At 55.9% G+C, this 18043-nt stretch overlaps 5 protein-coding genes across 5 annotated transcripts; 4 read left to right on the top strand and 1 right to left on the bottom strand.

The window, feature by feature from the left end:
- Nucleotides 1-203: 203 nt before the first annotated feature.
- On the top strand, nucleotides 204-2842 carry GGS23DRAFT_256498 (putative cytochrome P450 alkane hydroxylase). Its single transcript, XM_051512305.1, has 4 exons — nucleotides 204-326; nucleotides 605-1445; nucleotides 1514-2057; nucleotides 2122-2842. The coding sequence occupies exons 2-4, from the start codon at nucleotides 882-884 to the stop codon at nucleotides 2541-2543; spliced, it is 1530 nt and encodes a 509-aa protein (XP_051368660.1). The 5' UTR covers nucleotides 204-326; nucleotides 605-881; the 3' UTR covers nucleotides 2544-2842.
- A 4309-nt stretch (nucleotides 2843-7151) lies between these two features.
- On the top strand, nucleotides 7152-8285 carry GGS23DRAFT_256522 (thioredoxin domain-containing protein). Its single transcript, XM_051512306.1, has one exon. The coding sequence runs from the start codon at nucleotides 7588-7590 to the stop codon at nucleotides 7978-7980; it is 393 nt and encodes a 130-aa protein (XP_051368661.1). The 5' UTR covers nucleotides 7152-7587; the 3' UTR covers nucleotides 7981-8285.
- A 928-nt stretch (nucleotides 8286-9213) lies between these two features.
- On the top strand, nucleotides 9214-10965 carry GGS23DRAFT_583204 (uncharacterized protein). Its single transcript, XM_051517265.1, has 3 exons — nucleotides 9214-9691; nucleotides 9789-10339; nucleotides 10411-10965. The coding sequence occupies exons 1-3, from the start codon at nucleotides 9619-9621 to the stop codon at nucleotides 10525-10527; spliced, it is 741 nt and encodes a 246-aa protein (XP_051368662.1). The 5' UTR covers nucleotides 9214-9618; the 3' UTR covers nucleotides 10528-10965.
- Nucleotides 10758-12539, bottom strand: GGS23DRAFT_614415 (uncharacterized protein). Its single transcript, XM_051520650.1, has one exon. It carries the CDS (start codon nucleotides 12224-12226, stop codon nucleotides 11135-11137), a length of 1092 nt encoding a protein of 363 aa, XP_051368663.1. The 5' UTR covers nucleotides 12227-12539; the 3' UTR covers nucleotides 10758-11134.
- Nucleotides 12540-14107: 1568 nt separating this feature from the next.
- On the top strand, nucleotides 14108-17346 carry GGS23DRAFT_583211 (initiation factor 2). The gene is made up of 2 exons (XM_051517266.1): nucleotides 14108-16793; nucleotides 16897-17346. The coding sequence occupies exons 1-2, from the start codon at nucleotides 14363-14365 to the stop codon at nucleotides 17046-17048; spliced, it is 2583 nt and encodes an 860-aa protein (XP_051368664.1). The 5' UTR covers nucleotides 14108-14362; the 3' UTR covers nucleotides 17049-17346.
- Nucleotides 17347-18043: the final 697 nt, after the last annotated feature.

Genomic DNA, 18043 nt, shown 5'->3' on the forward strand with positions numbered 1-18043 from the left:
ACTCTTTGCGCACCGCATAGCATGGGCCCACCGCTCTCGTGTAGACAGATCAGCGGAGCAAAGTAGAGATCATAGGCCATCGCCGACCGACGTGAGTCCGGTATAGTCGCAGCCATTGACCTGGCTTTCGTACACGAACAGCGTATACCCGGTAAAGGGGGCGGGGGGGAAAGGCAAGAGGGATGGGGTGGGCACAAACATCAGCACCGTCGCGCCCAACCATATCGTATCACCGACAAGATTAGGGGGGGAGCAAAAAAGAAGCTAGTTTCTGACGAGTTGTTTAGGAGTCCTGGGTATCGCTACCGAATTCCGGAGCGAGGGGGGTAAGGCAAAGATTTGTTCCTTCGTTGTTTCTCGCTTCTGCGCTCCGGCCGGTACGAGGCACCTCCCATCCTATTCCATCCCATCCCGTCCCATGAGGGCACCCCTATGTATGTACTACCTGTGCATTCATCCCCTGTGACGGGCGCTCCATTGGATATCGCGTGTCAGTGACACTGCGGGGCTTGCTGATTGGGCTCGATGCCGCTTGAGAATTGCCTGATCGGTGTCCGCTGCAGTCGATAATCTATCTGGCTTACCAGAAGCCCGTCGTATGCAGTTTGCGTTCTGGTAGCCAAGATCCCGAATGGATCCCCTTGCCGCTGGAAGGGCACTCCTGCAAAAATACCGAGCCGCTGGGCATCATCGGGCTATGGATAGGCGAGGTATGTTCTCCTTCATTTGTCACGATCCGCGGGCCTGGTAGCATTGGCGAGTCTTCTCCCGGGAAATATATATAGGCTTGCTGCTACCTTCTCCGCTCTCTGTCTCTGCCCTACAGGAAGTCGTGTAACAGACAGTGGTGCCGCCTCAAGCTCTTCCGTCTCTCCTTCACCATGGCTTTCGCGCTACCCCTAGCGGCCAGCGGCCTCGTTGTCTTTTCCCTCTACTATCTCCTCCAGTGGCTCACGCTATATCGACGTAGAAGCCACATGAAGAGGGAGAACGGCTGCCTGCCTCCCAAGAAGCTCGCCCAGATGGATCCCTTCCTTGGGACCGATGTCGTCTTCCAGAACTTGAGGGCCGCGAAGAAGTTCGGCTTCCTTAACCTCCTCAGGTCTCGGCACGCCGCCAACGGCCTCACCTTCACCACCAACACCTACTTCCGGACCACCATAAATACCTGTGACCCGACTCTCATCCAGAATGTCCTGTCGTTCCAGTTCCAGGACTTCGGTATGGGACCCCTCAGGCGGAACAGTGCCTCTCCTCTCCTAGGACAGGGAATTTTCACCACCGACGATGAGATATGGGCCCATCAGCGCGCCTTGATCCGTCCGAGCTTCGTCCGAGCCCAGGTGACGGACTTTTCCATCTTCGGTCACCATGTGGACCAGCTCATCGCTCTTATTGCCCGCCGGAATTACATCGTAGATCTGCAGCAGCTCTTCTTCCGCATGGTTGGTCGTCCTGTCCCACGATCAACTCTTTTTTTGTTGTCGTCTAAGTGACTAACGGGGCTCGACAGGTCCTGGACTCCAACAGCGAATACATGTTCGGCGAGTCTGTGGGTCTGATGTCGGAGAACGCATCCGAGTCTGCCACCAAGTTCCACCACGCCCTCGACTACGCCCAGCAGGGCACAATTCTCCGTCTGCGTCTCGGGAACCTCATGTTTACCCACCGCGACCAGAAGTTCCGCGATTCCTGCCGGACGGTCCACGCATACGCCGACAAGTTCGTCGGTCAAGCTCTCGAGTATCGACGCAGCCAGGCTCTGCTACCGCCGGAGAAGCGGGAGAAGGAAGACGGCGTCCGCCAGAAGTATGTCTTCCTCAACGAGCTCGCCAAGGACACCGAAGACCCGATCCTTCTCCGGGACCAGATTGTGAACATGCTCCTAGCCGCGCGCGACACCACCGCCGGTCTCCTAGCTTTTGTCTTCTTCATCCTGGCACGGCGGCCCGACATCTGGGCTAAGCTGAGGGAAGACGTCCTGGACCACTACTGTGAGCCCCTGACATATGAGGCCATCATGGACATGAAGTACCTTCGATTTGTCGTACACGAAGGTATGTCGAGACCTTCCCTTCACCTCCCCGTCTCGCAATATAAGCGTAGCTGACATTCGGTTAGCCCTCCGTCTCTTCCCGCCCATCGCAACGAACAGCCGCATGGCGAATAAGGATACCGTTCTCCCGGTCGGGGGTGGCCCCGACGGCAAGTCTCCCTTGTTCGTGAAGAAGAACAACGTGGTCACCTACAGCACGTTCGTGATGCACCGGCGAAAGGAGTTCTTCGGCGAGGACGCCGACGAGTTCCGACCAGAGCGATGGGAGAACCTGCGCCCCGGCTGGGAGTTCCTGCCCTTCAACGGCGGCCCGAGGATCTGCCCCGGGCAGAAGTTCGCGCTCACGGAGTCGTCGTACACGATCGCGCGCCTCCTCCACGCATTCTCCAGCATCGAGAACCTGGACCCGACCGACTGGAGGGAGCAGCTGACCCTCTCGTTGACGCTGAATAACGGCGTGCAGTGCCGTCTCACCCCAGCCGCTTGAGCGATGCTAGGAAAAGATGGCCCTCGCTCGCAGGTTTCCGAACGCGCGAAACAGAAGAGGTCTGACAATACCAGAGACATGATAACTTTAGGATGTTAACACGATCCTCAGCTAATGATAGGATCGCCATACCAGGTGGATATGGTGCCGGGAATTTTTTTTTTCTTGGAAAAGGAATTATTCAGAAAGAAAAACCCCCCGGGTTGGGCGGTTGGGCGGTTGTTCGCTTCTATGTAGATACTATGATGTACGGTATACTTGTTGGTGTATGATGTCTGTCGTTGAGACTTCGGCGTTGGAGGTGGGTGGCTTTTTAGTCTATTAGGACTCCGGCTAGACCCCCGACCTCACGATCGATGGAATGGTTACTATAATTATTTTTGCAAGCCGTATTACATGCCGAGCGAATCGACGCGGCGCGCACCGTGGTTCAGAATTGAGTGGTTGATGTAGGCAACGGGGTCTCGCAGGACGGCCGCGTTGCATCGCGTTAATGCCTCAGCGGGTGTTGGAAGCGCGACAACCCCTTGGCATAACATAGTCGTGTGAAAGCCAGCTTACCCCATAGACCCAGCCAAGGCTGTATGTGACACCGACTATGGAGCACGGTCGCAGCAGACAGCGGTCGACATCGACTTGCGCAGGCAATATGTATATATATGTGCGTGTGTGTCTGTGTGTCCGTATTGTGCATGTGTGTAATATACCTATGCCCAACTTGACCTCCAGAACAACCGAGAGCGCCCGTGTGTCGTCCCCCATGTGCGTCTCACAAGCGAAAATGACCCGACAGGGCGGTACCGATATCTCTCGCTCGACAAGCGGGCATCACGAAGCAAGAGATTGGCTATCAGTTACCAGGTCCGGGGTGGTTGTGACGGTACCAACAGTGGTAACGAATGCACGCCTGTCTAACAATATCCTTTTGCCACTCGGAATCTGACTCGGCTTGACCTGGCCTGGCCTGGCTACCCACGACCAACCCGACCTGCCTCATGTGCGCCCATGTGCCGTACGGGAACCTGACTATGCTGATAGGTTTCAATGATGAGGGCACCGGATGTGTTGCTGTTGAGCGCACCAGTAAATACGGCTTGCCGGGAGTGACCCAGCCGGCTTCTTCTACCGCCACAGACTCTGCTACCGCGACGGAGGCCATTCGAGAGGCCAGCCCGCTCAACAACTCCGGCTAGGGCGCGACAGTGAGGACGTGAGTTTGCCGGGAGTCTCTGAAGGTCATTCTCAAGCCTTCGGGGGGCATCGAGTCGAGAATCGGACGTTGAGAGACGGTCGTGGTAAGCGGGCTTCGACGGCGTGGGGGCCTGTCACTTGGTCACTTTCAGGTAGGTACACAATACTTGGTGGCAGCCTCAGAACCGAGCCTTGTCGCAGGCAGCCAGCCCAGCCACTGTGTACAGGAACAGATGTAGCTTATACTTGGGGGTTAAGACCTTGTCTCTACCACGAGACCTGACCTTCGTGCGTCTGGTGTTGATTCTCTCAACGCCGGCCCGCCCGTGAACTCGATCGGATTCCCTCGCGGTCTGGTAAGAAGCATCCCTACACGTGTTATTATGCACTTCATCAAGTCAGGTATATTTCCATGGGAGATTCCGCAGGGTACCTAGGTACCTAACCGTAGGTGGTGGTTCAACGTTGTGTTGCACGGATTAATAGGGTTCGAATTGTACTCATCAAAACGTCGTTGGGCACAGCTAGAAATAGTAAAACGCCAATGTTTTCTGCCGTCTTATTCTTCCTCTTTCCCATTTCCCTTCTCTATCCATGTCACGTACGGGATCAACCATTACAAGACTGCATCTATAAGTCGTAAAATGTAGTCGACTACGATAATCTATTTGTTGTCATTTTTTCCTCCTCCCTCTCTATCTCTAGTATGGACCGTTCTAATTCATCCCCTCGCCTTCCGAGAGCGTCATCGCAGCCTCTAAGAAGTGACCCGGCCGTTCCTCGGACTACCAGCACGAGAAAGGCTACCAGAAGCGCTGATGAAGTAAGTGAAACACAACTCGAAAGCCGCAAGCACGACATCAACACTACAATAAGATATCTGAGAGGAAAATGCTTGGGCCACCCTCGTCGTATGACCCTATTCTTGGGCATTTTTTTTTTTTTTTAATAACGGATCCGCGAATGCGGCTCACTTGTTCCTATAGCGACTCCGCAGACCTGATGGACTCAGTGTTCGGCCCGGAATCTGGTGAACGGGCTGTTCTTGCATAGGAGGGTCAAACCAGCTCTTGGGTTTTGTGAAGGAGCTTGGCCAGAACGTGGAGAGTATCTCGGGGAGCATTCTTGGCAATGCTATTCAGGATAACGGGACAGAAGTGCCAGATCCAGAGGCCGTGTTGGCCATCACGCATCACGTCATTCGCGACCCGAAACCTGTCGATTAGGTAGGTATGTAGACAATTGCCAATACGAAGAAGAAGAAGACAACGACGATGACGACGATGGAGATGATGAAGAAAAATGAGACTGCGAAACCGAAGACCGGGGGGGGGAGGGGCACGATGGAGGCAGGAGTTTTGGGGATAGTGTTTTCTTTTCCCTATGAGTACCTACAGTATTTTAGATCCGGCACGTCTGTTTAAACTACTGGTGCTAAGAGATAACTACCGGTGCTAAGAGATACACCTATCTAGTGTTCTAGTCTAGCTGCAACAAGGATGGGCTTTGCTAGGGTCATGACCCACTGGACAAATTCTTAGCTATCAGCCTGCCTGAGTTCCTAAGAGGTGGACGACAACTTGCGAAAGAGTACTAGTAGGTGGGTTTTACGGCTTTCCGTTAATGGGTCGGCAACTGAATTCTCGACTCTCACCCATGTGATAGATAGATACTATGTGCATACCGGGCTGGCGGTGTGAATTCTTCTTGGGCTACGTCACTCCTAATTTACACGCGCCAGAGGTCCGAGTGGTGTGATCTAGCATTGCCGCATCGTGATATTTCGCGGCTCGAAACCTGGTCATGGGACCCGTCGTCCCAGAGCGGTCCCGAGAGTTCTGTAGGTTTTAGCGCCGCCGGCCTGTCGCATACTACGTTAGGTAGCATGCACTTATAGTATACCTGCATACGCATGTGCTCTCCACCCTTTCTACATACAGCATACAGCACACATCTTGGGCGGATCACGGATGCTATACCCACGTCCACCCGCAGACAGACGGTAGGAAATACTACGCGCCATAAGGTTGGTATATGTTACTTTGTCTACTCCGAGCTAACGGCGAGGGATGTGTCGTGTGTCCGCCGTTGACGTCGGGCGTACGGCGGGGGGGAGGGGGGGCTGTCAATGCTCGAAGCGAAATCCAGCCATCGAAGCCAAACACTATTCTGTCTCTGCTTATAGTTAGTTAGGCATCCTCTATCTTCGACTACGATTCAATTCGCGACTGGTGCCCAACGGCCAAACGCTCCGCTGCTAAGCTGTTTAGGCGGTCAATCCGTGCCGTGCCCTGGGAAGAGCCATCCCTCGACCACGCCGGCATAAATGCCAAGTTTCTGGTCGCGAAATCAGGAAACGACACCGCCGGCTCATGCTTTTATCTTCCGTCGAGTAGTTTTGGCGCGTGTCGGATGCGCAGTTCCGCGTGCAGCTCCGGAGCACATCATCACCAGTAGGTCATGCACTACATATAGCCCTTCTCGACAGTCTATTGTAGGTTAGGCCAGATGGCAACGGATTACCACGCCGGTATCCGTTAGGTGTGACGCCATTGGGGGATGTTTCGAAACGCCAGGGTATATATTCCTTTCGCGCTACCGGTGCTGCAGGGACGGTTCTTCCGCGGCTTTTCACCAGCAGGAAATCCAGGGCACATGGGCACACCATTAGATTCTCGCAAAGTGTATGAGGAGAGAAACAGGGCGTCTTCATGGTGTGACGATGGGGCGTTGGACTCCTGAAAACCGGATGCGCTGGCACACCTCTTTCCGGGACTGCGCTCATACATTCACGCATGCAGACTTCGGGGAGCGTGGTATTGGATCGGAGGTTAAGCGACATTCTCCTTTTGGCAGCGAGCGAGTGACCTGGCGCAGCAACTCGAACACATCCAGCCGGTCCAGCCGGTAAGAGGCTGTTTTCGGACATGTCTAACCACTTTCCCCGGCTTAATACAGGGCATTATTAGATGCATTCACAGCCTGGCCCCGGGTCGATAACGAACCGTTATCAGCTCTCTGGTCCGATAAATAAGGCGATCGACAGATTCTACCTACCTATCATGCGAATGTTAGCTGAAATTAGGTAGGATGTAGGTATTATAGCTCACCGACTCTGCCGATTCAGTGGAACCCCGGCTTTTGCGGATGTGAATGGGACAGAATGTGCACCAGGGGGGGCGCCGCGGGTCACAAGATAGGGCTTAGTGTCGATTTTCAAGGTTGGACGTTTCAACGAGGCAATTTGATATTAGGTACCTAGGTAGGTATTACAAATTCCGGTTGTCCCATACCCAAGAGGTCTCGCTTTTGATAAAAGCCACCTTTTACGCACCCATTTTCGCATGGAATAGCATGATCTGTTTAAGAACCGATCAACGGGCTCGGAGATTTAGAATAGGTAGATGATGTTATTTTGAGAAGTAGGTACCTCCCTGGCCGCGTTGGAAATAAACAATAGGTATAGTGTTGGTAGGAGCAGTGGTGTCACGTGCCTGGATTGCTCAATAACAGTTGAGTATCGCATAATCGAATGGTTGCCTTAGTAAGCACATCGTGGAATCTGCTCATAGGTACCAGTTCTACTTCAGCCGCATGAAAAACAGATTGCTCCCCTCTCCACAAGAAACTCAGAAGCCCTTGGATCGACTCTTTGATTATTAGGCTCCCTAGCAGCAAATCCCAGAGCCGGCGTAACTGGGACCTTTCACCATCGGCTTATTCCCCGAGTAGATTCCCCCTCCCCAAAGCTGCAAACGAGCACCGTTACCGACGGGACGACCCACACCTCAGAGGGCGGCGAGAGAGCGAAAGGAGGAGGAAAGAGGGGAAAAAAAAAAGAAACACAGCGAAGATGGGCAGCGACGGTGACGGCATCCACCACGTGGGCTCGATCGGGGAGCTGCGATCGCTGCTGGCGACGACGACGTACGTGGCGGTGGACTTCTTCGCGGACTGGTGCGGGCCGTGCAAGGCGATCGCGCCGCACTACGCGGGGCTGGCGCGGCAGCACGCGGTCCCGGGGGTGCTGGCGTTCGCCAAGGTGGACGTGGACCGGGCGCAGGAGGCGGCGCGCGAGTTTGGCGTCACCGCCATGCCCACCTTCCTCTTCTTCAAGGACGGCCGCCAAGTCGCCGTCAACGGCCAGGTCGCCATCCGCGGCGCCGACCCCCGCGCCCTGTCCGCCGCCGCCGAGAAGCTCGGCGCCCTCGCCCAGAAGAGGGCCGCCGCCGCCGCGGAGACCTGAAGGGCGAATGGGGTGGGGGTTTGCGAGACGAGCGGGTGAAGGTTAGGAAAGGATGATTAGGGAGCGGTGAGGGGAGGTTAGGAGGACGGAAAACGGCGGATTGTTAGCGGCTTCACCTGTCGGGTAGACGTGCGGTTGATCAGCATTTCGGTTAGACGTGGGACTACGGTGATCTACTAGAGGATGCGTTACGAGTGACTATGCAGGCGGCCGACCTCGACGACGTGGTCTCCCTTGCGTTACGTAGTTTACCACATGTATACGTACATACGTAGGTATACGCCCTCTTTGACCGGCAACCCATGACATGCGACGTGGTCTTGGACTAGAGATTCATGGGTATAACGATAGCTAGCTATTCATTGCAGTGACTGGCTACTGCCATAAGCCACCACACCTACGCGGATGTTCCCGCCCGCGACGTACGTGTCACTTGTCAACCCCGAGCGGGCAGACAGGGCCGGAGAACTACAGCTTTCACTGACTCGCTGAGGGACGGGATGATACACGAAGGTGGGCATACTACTTGATCTCGAGCCGGTCTATACGCAACCTCGGGGGGGCAAGCGTAGACGTAGTATGGTGGGGCCTAGGCGATGCCTCATCGGCACTAACTACCTCGATGCAAGATGCGTAGGTGCGTGTATGGATGTATCGATGCGCAAATTTCTCCGGTACCCAACGGCGGCTCAGGCATGAACCGCGACGGGCCAGAGGGTAAGTGATCGAAGAAGATTCGTCTCTCCTCCAGTTTCCCCTCCAAGACCTGCCATTGAGACTCCGAGGAGCGACGAAAGCCAGAGTGAATTTGAAGGATTAGTTTTATGATGAGGAGGAGAAAGGAAGAGAAAGGGCTAAACAAATTGTCGCGTGGGGGGAAAATTTGGCCTTGGGTCTGCACTTACGGGACCGGCTGCACATTGTTCCGACAGCGCTGGCTACGGCGGAAGCGGGTCCTGCGCCCAGAAGTAGGTACAGCGGACGGATCGATCCAGTAATTGGACGCGGGGGGCGAGAGCTGAGAGCACCTACGGGGGACGCCCCATTCGTAATTTGATATTTGTAGGTGGCGGGACAAAACTATCCGGCCAATGACAGCCGGCATATTAGAGTGCAGCATTGCCTAAGTTACGAGAAAGGCTAACCCGCGCCTGCAACACGCTACCAGGTAACATCAAGTAACAGTGATTTGCGTTTTCCCTTGTCAATTCCCATTTACTCCACACCTTTGGTTGGGTGGCGGAGGTGCCCAAGGAGGCCACACTTGTCACCTGGTAACACGTAAAAAGTTCTATGGTATATTCGTGACTGACTCATCTACTAGAGTAGGCTTTTCTTCCCTCCGCCAGCCACCAAACCAAGCCTCTGTCTCTCTCCCTCTGTCATATATTAAACACCTCTCGTCTTGTCGCAAATCTTGAAGCACCTGGCCTGCTAACCTATCCCAACAAGCAAAGCAACACGGCATATCGTCTCCCCTCCATTCCTGTCGCCGGCTTACCAGGACCAGCCCACCGCCTACTTCTACCCAATCTCCAGCATTCCCTCCCCCACTATTAATCCCTTGTCGTCATCTATACTGGCAACTCGACCCCTCCTCTCCGCTGTCTCCCTTTACCTTCTTCCTCTACCGAAATCATGTCTGGACGAGGAGCGCCCGGCGCCAATTCCCGCGGTCGCGGAGGCAAGTTCAAGAAGTTCACAAGAGGAGGTATGACCACCCTTTATCGCCAATACAGTATTTTCTTTTCTTCATCGGCGTGCTGTTAGACCGTTTTTGTTAACGTTGTCGTCCCCTCTCCCGTTAGGTGGGAAACACTTCTCTCGTGACCTGCGACCCCTTGATGCGGACGGCAACGAGATCAGCATGTGGAGCGAAGATGCTCAGAAAGCCGACAACGACGAGAGCGAAGGGGAGGAAGACTCCGACGAGGAAGGCTCGGACGCCGGCCCTTCTCAGCCGAATGCCGAGTTGACTAGAGAGGAGCGCAAGCAAGCCAAAAAGGCTCAGAAGGAGGCCGCAATTTCCAAGAAGAAGAATATCGTGCAAGTAGGCGACTTACCTTCCGACTCCGCAGAGGACGACGATGACGACGACGACGGTGCGCCCGCCAATCCCAACCATTCCAAAGCCTCCCGGGGCATGACTAAGGTTCAACCCGGCGGCGTTGAGGAGGCCACCAACGGGCTCAAGAATCTGGCTATGAGCCGAAAGGAGCGCGAGTCCCTAGAGGCGCAGCAGGCCAAGGAGAGATATCGCAAACTTCACGAGGAGGGCAAGACAGACGAGGCCAAAGCCGACCTGGCTCGCCTGAGGCTTATCCGTGAGAAGCGAGAAGCTGAAGCAGCCAGAAAACAGGTATGCAATCACCCGCTACGTGGCTACGTGACACACGACGCCGTATATAGTTACTTACAACGAGAAACTAGGCCGAAAAAGAGGAAAGGGAAGCCCAGGAGAAGGCCCGGCGGGCCGAGATCGAGGCTAAGGAGGCGAAGAAGCGCGCCGCCGCCTTGGGAAAGGGCGCAAAGAAGGGAAAGTCATAATAAATCCGGCCAATGCCTGATCTAAACATTTCTTCGCCATTATAGGCACGGTGTTGCCCCTTGGGATGGTTTGCGGACTTTCATCTATCGAGGTCTATCTAGAGCATATTGCACCAGCCAGTATAGCAATTGCATCGTCTCGCGCGCGGGCCACTGTCCCGCGACGCTCGTTTCTTACCTATCTCTACATCCCTTTTCCGTGACCCGACGGCGCTTCTGTGCTAACGTACCTTTGTGTCAGCCTACCCCGAGGTTAAACATTCGGGCTGATGCTTGAAGGGGATCTGGCGTACGAGGTGTGCTCGTGACACCTCACCTATCCGTAGGCCCCGCTAGAGCTTTATGCTGGCGTAGTATGTAAGCGGTAGGTAGATATGAGCTAGGTTGCCCGGTCCAAGAAGCTATCAAGCTCAAGTTTATACGCGTTGTTGTCGTGCTAACTTGGTGTACCGACGTCAACGTCAACGCAATACGAGATCGGCGGGGTTATGTAAAGGACGTCATTCTATGCAACAACCTGTGAACATATTTGTAATAGCCGTAGGTATATATAAATGCATAAACGCCGCCGATGTGTCTATAGTACCCCATTTCTAGTCCAAATTCATTACGCCGCTGGCTGGCCAGTCCCGTTGGCATCGGCCCCCACGCTCTGCTTCCAGAACTCGTCAAAGTTGATGCCCTGCTTGTCGAACATGTCCCTGATCTCCCTAGCCGCCTTCTCCTGCTTCTCGGCGGTGAAGCCGCCCGGCTGCGATGATTCGAACTGGACGACCTCGATCCAGCGGAAAAAAAGGTCTTCTTTGCCGACGGCGGCGAGCGCGTCCCGAAAGGCTAGCACCTGCCGCCGCCTCTCGTTCTCCTCCGCGGTGCTGCCGGCCTCGACTTTTCCGCGGCCTTTAAGCTTGGTGTCGACGCAGAGCCAGCCGTAGTCGTCGTGGAAGACGAGGACGACGGTGGTGAAGGCCTCGATGGCGGCGAGCTTGTCGTCGACCATGGTGGCGGCGTCGACCATGGCGGCCCAGTCGAGGTCCCAGTGGGCGTTCATGAGGAGGTAGCCGGTCTTCTCGGCGAGCAGGGCGGGGTCGGTAGCGGCGGCGACGCGGGCGAGGAGGAGGCTGCGGGCGTCGTCGTCGCGGACGACGTCGCGCAGGTCGCGGCGCCAGCGGCGGCTGCGGCGGACGACGACCTCGCGGTCGCGGAAGCCGGCGAGGAGGCGCCAGGCGAGGGGGCTGCCGCGGCCGGCGCGGGCGAAGCAGAAGTCGGCGGGCCACGGCCAGACGAAGACGGCGAGCACGAAGTCGAGCAGGAACGAGGCCGCGCGGCCCGCGACGGCCGGCGCGAGCTCCGCCCACGCGAGCTCCGCCGCCACCAGCGTCGTCTCGTTGGCGTACCCGAGCGCCGACGCCGCGAGCCGCGCGTAGTACGGCACGATCACCCACGCCCGCCACGCCAGCAGCGCCGCCACGCACGCGTTCATGGCCGCCGGCACCGCGAAGATCTGCCGCTTGAACGCCCGCGGCTGCCCGTCCACGTGCGCCACGTACACGTGCGCCCGGTCCAGCGTCTCGACGAAGGGCCGCAGCACGTCCGGCGGCGGCTTGAAGGGCGCCGGCGCGTCGCTCGCGTCGTACCTTGGTGTCTTGTTCCTGGCCTTGGCGGCGGCCGCCTTGGGCGCACCGACTCTTTGCCTGGCCATGGCTCGCCTGTTTTTTTGTTTGTTCTTTTGCTTCCTTTTCTTTTCTGGGCCCCTCTCTTTTTTTTTTATAGTGTCCTTGTTGTTTTGGCAGCTGGGGAGGGTTGGCCGGCTACCAGTGAGAATGGGTCATAGGGGGACCTTAGTAGAATGCGTAGGGAAGATATACACAGATTCTTGGAAGGCGCCGACAAGGAGGTGAAAGTGACAGGCATTTAAATATGAGTAGGATTCGCTAAGGATTCAGGCGTTCAGGCCAACTCACGAAAGGGGGTGTGTGGCTGAAGCTACCCCTGAGAGCACCACTACCGAATACGTATTATGGCTTGAGCTTGTGTGGCTAGTGTACCTAATTCATTCACGCAGGTACCTACCTTCCAAGGTATCTGGTACCTGCTAGTTACTAATGAGACATCGAGGGGGCTTAAGTACCTGAATACCTGATAGGTAGGTACCCTACGTGGGGTTTGGTCGCAGAGGGTCAGCTAACATTCGGCCAGAGGACTGATAAGAAATTTTGCGGCGTTGCGATAAGGCGGCTTCCCTAGGTCATCCTGTTGTTGAACAATAAACCCACCAACTTGCCACTGCTGTATTCAACCCCCCCCCCCCCTCTAGAACACTCCGCAACCTCTCTCGCTTCAGATGTCCCCTTGCGATCTGAAGCCACTGTTACCATTATGCTGAGAGCGAGAGCCACAGGGGTGAGTTTTCCTACCCCTCCCTCCCTTCCTATCGCTCCCCCTACTGCGTCTAGATTCTTCTCTACTTGCGCCTCGCTAACTGGGGCGGTTTTGTACCCAGCGGGATACTTCGATATGCGCATTCTGTCAACGTCAACTCTCCCTGCGCCTCGCCTCACAGAGGAAGCGACCGTTTTCGAGCACGAGCAGCCTCTCGAACGATGATCACACACTACCGGGCGGCGGCAAGAAACCACCAGCATCTCCTCCTGACGATGGCTGGGGAAATTGGGGAGCTTCTTCTCTGCTGCCTGGCCTCGGGGCTAAGATCGTGCGGCCTCCGAATTCGGACAATTCGCTGGACCAGAATGAGAAGCGACAACGAGACCAACTAATTACGAAACCACGAACTACGCAACTCCCAGCTCCCAATCCCCCACCACAACCGGCCGCCCAGAACAATGGCCTCCGGGCTAGATACACATGGGATTGGGAAAAGCAGATGGAGATTGAAGCCAATCTAAGCCAGTCTCCTGAATATAGCTCTCGACCTTCGGGCACCTCCGGTCGCTTCTCTTTCTATCGAAGGCCACCGGGCATACCCCCACGTCCTCCGGTTTATGGGGGAACAGACTCTTCGCGGCAATTTAGACCTGATCCGTCTCTCATAGTCGAAAAGCCCTTCTATATTCGGCGAGTTGGGACTGGACTGTTCAACGAAAATACGAAATCAGAGGCGGGGCCGCCAGCCGGCAGCTCTACTCGTGAAAATGCTGTCTCGTGGAGGACCCCATACCCTACCAGCCAGGGGTCACTTCGCACGTCTCCGAGCGAAGTTTCCTCTGCCAATTCGAGTAGTGCCGCAGCTCGACCGCCGCCGTCACAAATCCCACCCCGGCGGCGGGAAAGCATGGCAGCGTGGCCGGCACGGGCGGGGTCGCAAAAGCCCCCGGCCCAGTCCCCGGGTTCGTGGGGCACCATGGCTTCGAGCCCCAGGACCACGCTACTCGGGGTGGACGATGCAAATAGGCCCGCAGTCGAAAAAGAGTTGCTAAGTGCGTTCGACCAATTGTTAACGAAACCATCTAATACAAGCAACGTTGCGTCCAACCTAGATGGCAACCCCTTGCCTAGAAACAGGTCGAACCTAGATAGCAACAATCCCTTGCCTAGCAACAGGTCGAACCTACATGGCAACCCCTTGCCTAGCAACAGGTCGAACCTAGGCCCATCGGCCAGTGACAGTCCTACGTATTCCCGTCACCCAGGCTTGGGCAACGATATCACACGTCAGGAGCCTGTAATTAATCCTCCCTTCAAGCTTTGGTCGACTCCGGCCGAAAGCATTAGCCAACAGGCGCCCAAGGGTAATTTATATTATAAGTCGCTGGCAGACTTGAGACGTGACGCCAATCGCCCAGCACGCGAAGATATACCGGACCATGGTAACGATAGCATGAACACCGCGGCACATGATCCTTCTTATCACCAATCTAGTCCGGCCAAAGAGGACATGAATCGCACGACTCAAGACGTGTGGGGGTTATCGGAGCCAATTCGCAAACCGGCCGAACCTCAGGGTCTTTCGCAGCGGCCTTTCTTCCCCACCCCGTTCTCCGGGGGAGATTCGGATTGGGGGCTTCTAGCCAAGAAGCAAGACCCCAGAAAAGCCAGCGGTGAGGATTTCTGGGCTACGATGTCTAATCATGCTCCCCCCGAGGCAGGAGAAACACAAGAAAAGCGGGAGAGTGACGAGCCTCCCTCTTCGGAACCGAGCCTCCAGGGTCAACAGATTACAGAGCTCGAGGGGCCGGGTAGCCAGGGGATAGAATCGCCCCAAAATGCTGAACAACAGGAAACAAACGACCTTCAGACTTCATCTGAAGAAAAAGGCCCCGCGCCGGAGCCAGCACCGATAGAGCTTTCTCCGGAGGAAATAGCTGCAATTGAAGAAAGACGTATACAACGAGAATTGAAGCGACGGGGTCGAGTCAAGCAGGTCGATGTTGAGGAACCTGAATACGAACCGGAAGAAGCTAGGAAAGGGAAGCGGAAGAGCCATTCACGGCGTAATACCAGGAGCCAATATGATGATGATGATGGAGAATTCGATTACGAAGAGTACGAAGAGAAACGTCGGGCCAAGAAACAGCGGAAGGCGGCGCAACGGGAGGCTCGGCGAGCCGCTCCAAAATCTATTATCTTACCCGAGCTGATCGGCATCACGGGCCTAGCTGATGCACTGAATGTGGAACGGAATGTGTTTTTGGCCCAGCTCGGAGAGCTAGGTTTCGAAGGGGTGACATTGGATAGCCTCATGCCCGAAGAGACGGCTGCGCTTGTCGCACAGGAGTACGGCTTCGAGCCGATAGTGGGAACGGAGTCGCGGCGCGATCTCAAGCCTCGCCCGCCGCCTGAGGATCCGTCAGTCCTCCCGCTCCGACCGCCGGTTGTGACAATTATGGGACACGTCGATCACGGCAAGACGACACTCCTCGATTATCTCCGCAAATCCTCCGTCGCCGCACAAGAGCATGGAGGCATCACGCAGCGAATTGGTGCTTTCTCCGTGAAGCTGTCTTCCGGTAAACCGATCACCTTCCTCGACACTCCGGGCCATGCTGCATTCCTTACCATGCGCCAACGAGGCGCCTACGTAACAGACATTGTCGTCTTGGTCGTGGCTGCAGACGACAGCGTTAAGCCGCAAACGATCGAGGCCATTAAGCACGCGCATAGTGCTAGGGTGCCAATCATCGTGGCTATCAACAAGATTGATAAGGATGGCGCCAGGATAGACCAAGTTAAATCTGATCTCGCGCGCGAGGGGGTCGAGATTGAAGAATACGGCGGCGACGTCCAGGTCGTATGCGTGAGCGGCAAGACGGGCCAAGGCATGGATGACCTGGAAGAGAGCATTCTTACTCTTTCCGAGATCCTCGACTACCGAGCTGAAGTGGATGGAGCCGCGGAAGGCTGGGTTCTCGAGAGCAGCCTCAAGCCGATAGGTAAGGCTGCTACCGTTCTCGTCAAACGGGGGACTCTGCGGCCGGGCGATTTTGTCGTGGCCGGTGTCGTCTATGCCAAAATCCGGCACCTTCGCAACGAAGCTGGCGCCATTATCAAAGAGGCGCCTCCCGGCACGCCGGTCGAGATCTCGGGGTGGAAGGAACTCCCCGCTGCAGGCGACGAGGTCATTCAAGCGTCCAACGAGGGCCGGGCTAAAGACGTGGTGGATTACCGTGCGGGTCTTCGCGACCTTCAGAAGGATGCCGCCGCCCACGAAATCATCACCGCTTCCCGCCAGGCCCTTCAAGAGAAGCGCGCTCGCGAGAAGGCGGCTGCTGAAGCGGAGGAGGATGGTGCCGATACGGAAGATAAGCCAGATAAGGAAGAAGAGAAGGAGCCTAGTACGAAGATAGTCAATTTCGTCGTAAAAGGCGATCTTCACGGCTCTGTGGAAGCCGTGTGTGCTGCAGTGCTCGAGATCGGAAACCAAGAGGTCCAAGCGCGAGTCCTTCGCTCGGCTACGGGTCCGATAACCGAGTTTGACGTCGAGCACGCCGCGACGTCTGACTCGGTCATCATTAACTTCGCTACAACAACGCCTGCGCAAGTTCAGCGCCTCGCGAAGGACAAGGGGGTCAAGATTTTGAACCACAATGTCATCTACCATCTTATCGACGATGTCAAGCTGATCATGAGCCAGTACCTGGCACCCAGTATCACCAGCCGCGCTCTAGGCGAGGCCGAGGTCCTACAGATCTTCCCCATCAACACCCATGGCCGAAGGTACAAGAACGTGGCCGGCTGTAGGGTGAGGGACGGCACGCTGTCAAAGAATGACCTCTACCGCGTCGTTAGAAAGGGGCAGACGGTGCACACTGGTAAGGATTCCCGTCGCCTATTTCTCTCCTCTGCCCCCTTTCTTTGCTTTCCTCCCCTCCTTCCCCCTTTCGCTTGCAACTTTGTTAACAATGCTGGATATAGGTAAAATCGAGACGCTCAAGCACGTGAAAGATGACATAACGGAGGCGCGTAGCGGTTCCGAGTGCGGTGTCGGCTTCCAGGACTTCCAAGACTTCGAGGTCGGCGACACGATCCAAGCTTACGAGGAGATCAAGACGGAGCGGAGTTTATAGACGTATACCTTGCCATGATTGCTGATTGCGCAGTTACCGGCCCGGCGGGGGCGATATGGGAGGGAGGCCGGGGGGGGGGGGGGGTTGAGGAGATCCCACGGCGATCTCTTCCTTGTATTATATGTGATGTATAGTGTATATATATGCGCGTGTACAAGGCGTAGACCGGGGAGAGACGGCGACGTGGATCGGGTCAGATAGTATCTGCATGCAGGTGGGCGACAGGTGTATGGGTTGGCAGCATTTCGTCTCCCTCCGTCCGACCAAAACGGACAAGAGAGAGAGAGAGAGAGAGAGAGAGAGAGAGAGAGAGAAGGGTGTGATCTACCGGGTGAGCCTCCTTGTACATAACCCCTCCCGCTTATCGCCTACTATCCCACCCCCAAGGCTAGAAACATTCCCGAGGCTTGCACGCCTTCTGTATGACGACAGCATGTAGAAGAAGCCGGATCTCTGTTTGGGACTCGCTCAGTGTCCGTCTCCGACCCGTGCTTCTTGTTACGGCCCGCAAAGTGCGCCCATCTAACCTACATTTATCACTTTCTCCCAGGCTGCGAAGCGGCGGGAAAAAGACACTAGCAGTATAGCAAGACGGAAGGGATTCACCGAAAAAAAAGAAGCCAAAAGAATCCTTCTAGAACCGATTCTTCTCTCTTCGTGGCTTTGCAGGTAAGTCTGTCTTTTTGGGGGAGGGGGAGGGGCCCGCTCTAGGCTTCTTCTTACACACCGACGTCGGACACCGCCAGCGCTCTGGACCGCTCCGCCCGATCCGTCGTCATCAACAAGTACCGATTAATGTGGCCTCTCTCTCTCTCTCGGTGTCTGTCTCCCACCTCTGATGCTCGAAATTCTCTCGCGTGGTGGTGGTGCTGCTGGGTTGATTTTCGCCGTCCTCCCTCCGGCTTCTACTAGTCTACTTCCTCCTTCTCTCCGCCACCCCTTTCCCGCTCGATTAATCCGTCGACCGGGCTGTTCGGGTTATACGGCCCGGGTCG

Source organism: Durotheca rogersii, assembly GCF_024521655.1.
Source record: "Durotheca rogersii strain YMJ 92031201 chromosome Unknown GGS23scaffold_27, whole genome shotgun sequence".
NCBI lineage: Eukaryota > Fungi > Ascomycota > Sordariomycetes > Xylariales > Xylariaceae > Durotheca > Durotheca rogersii.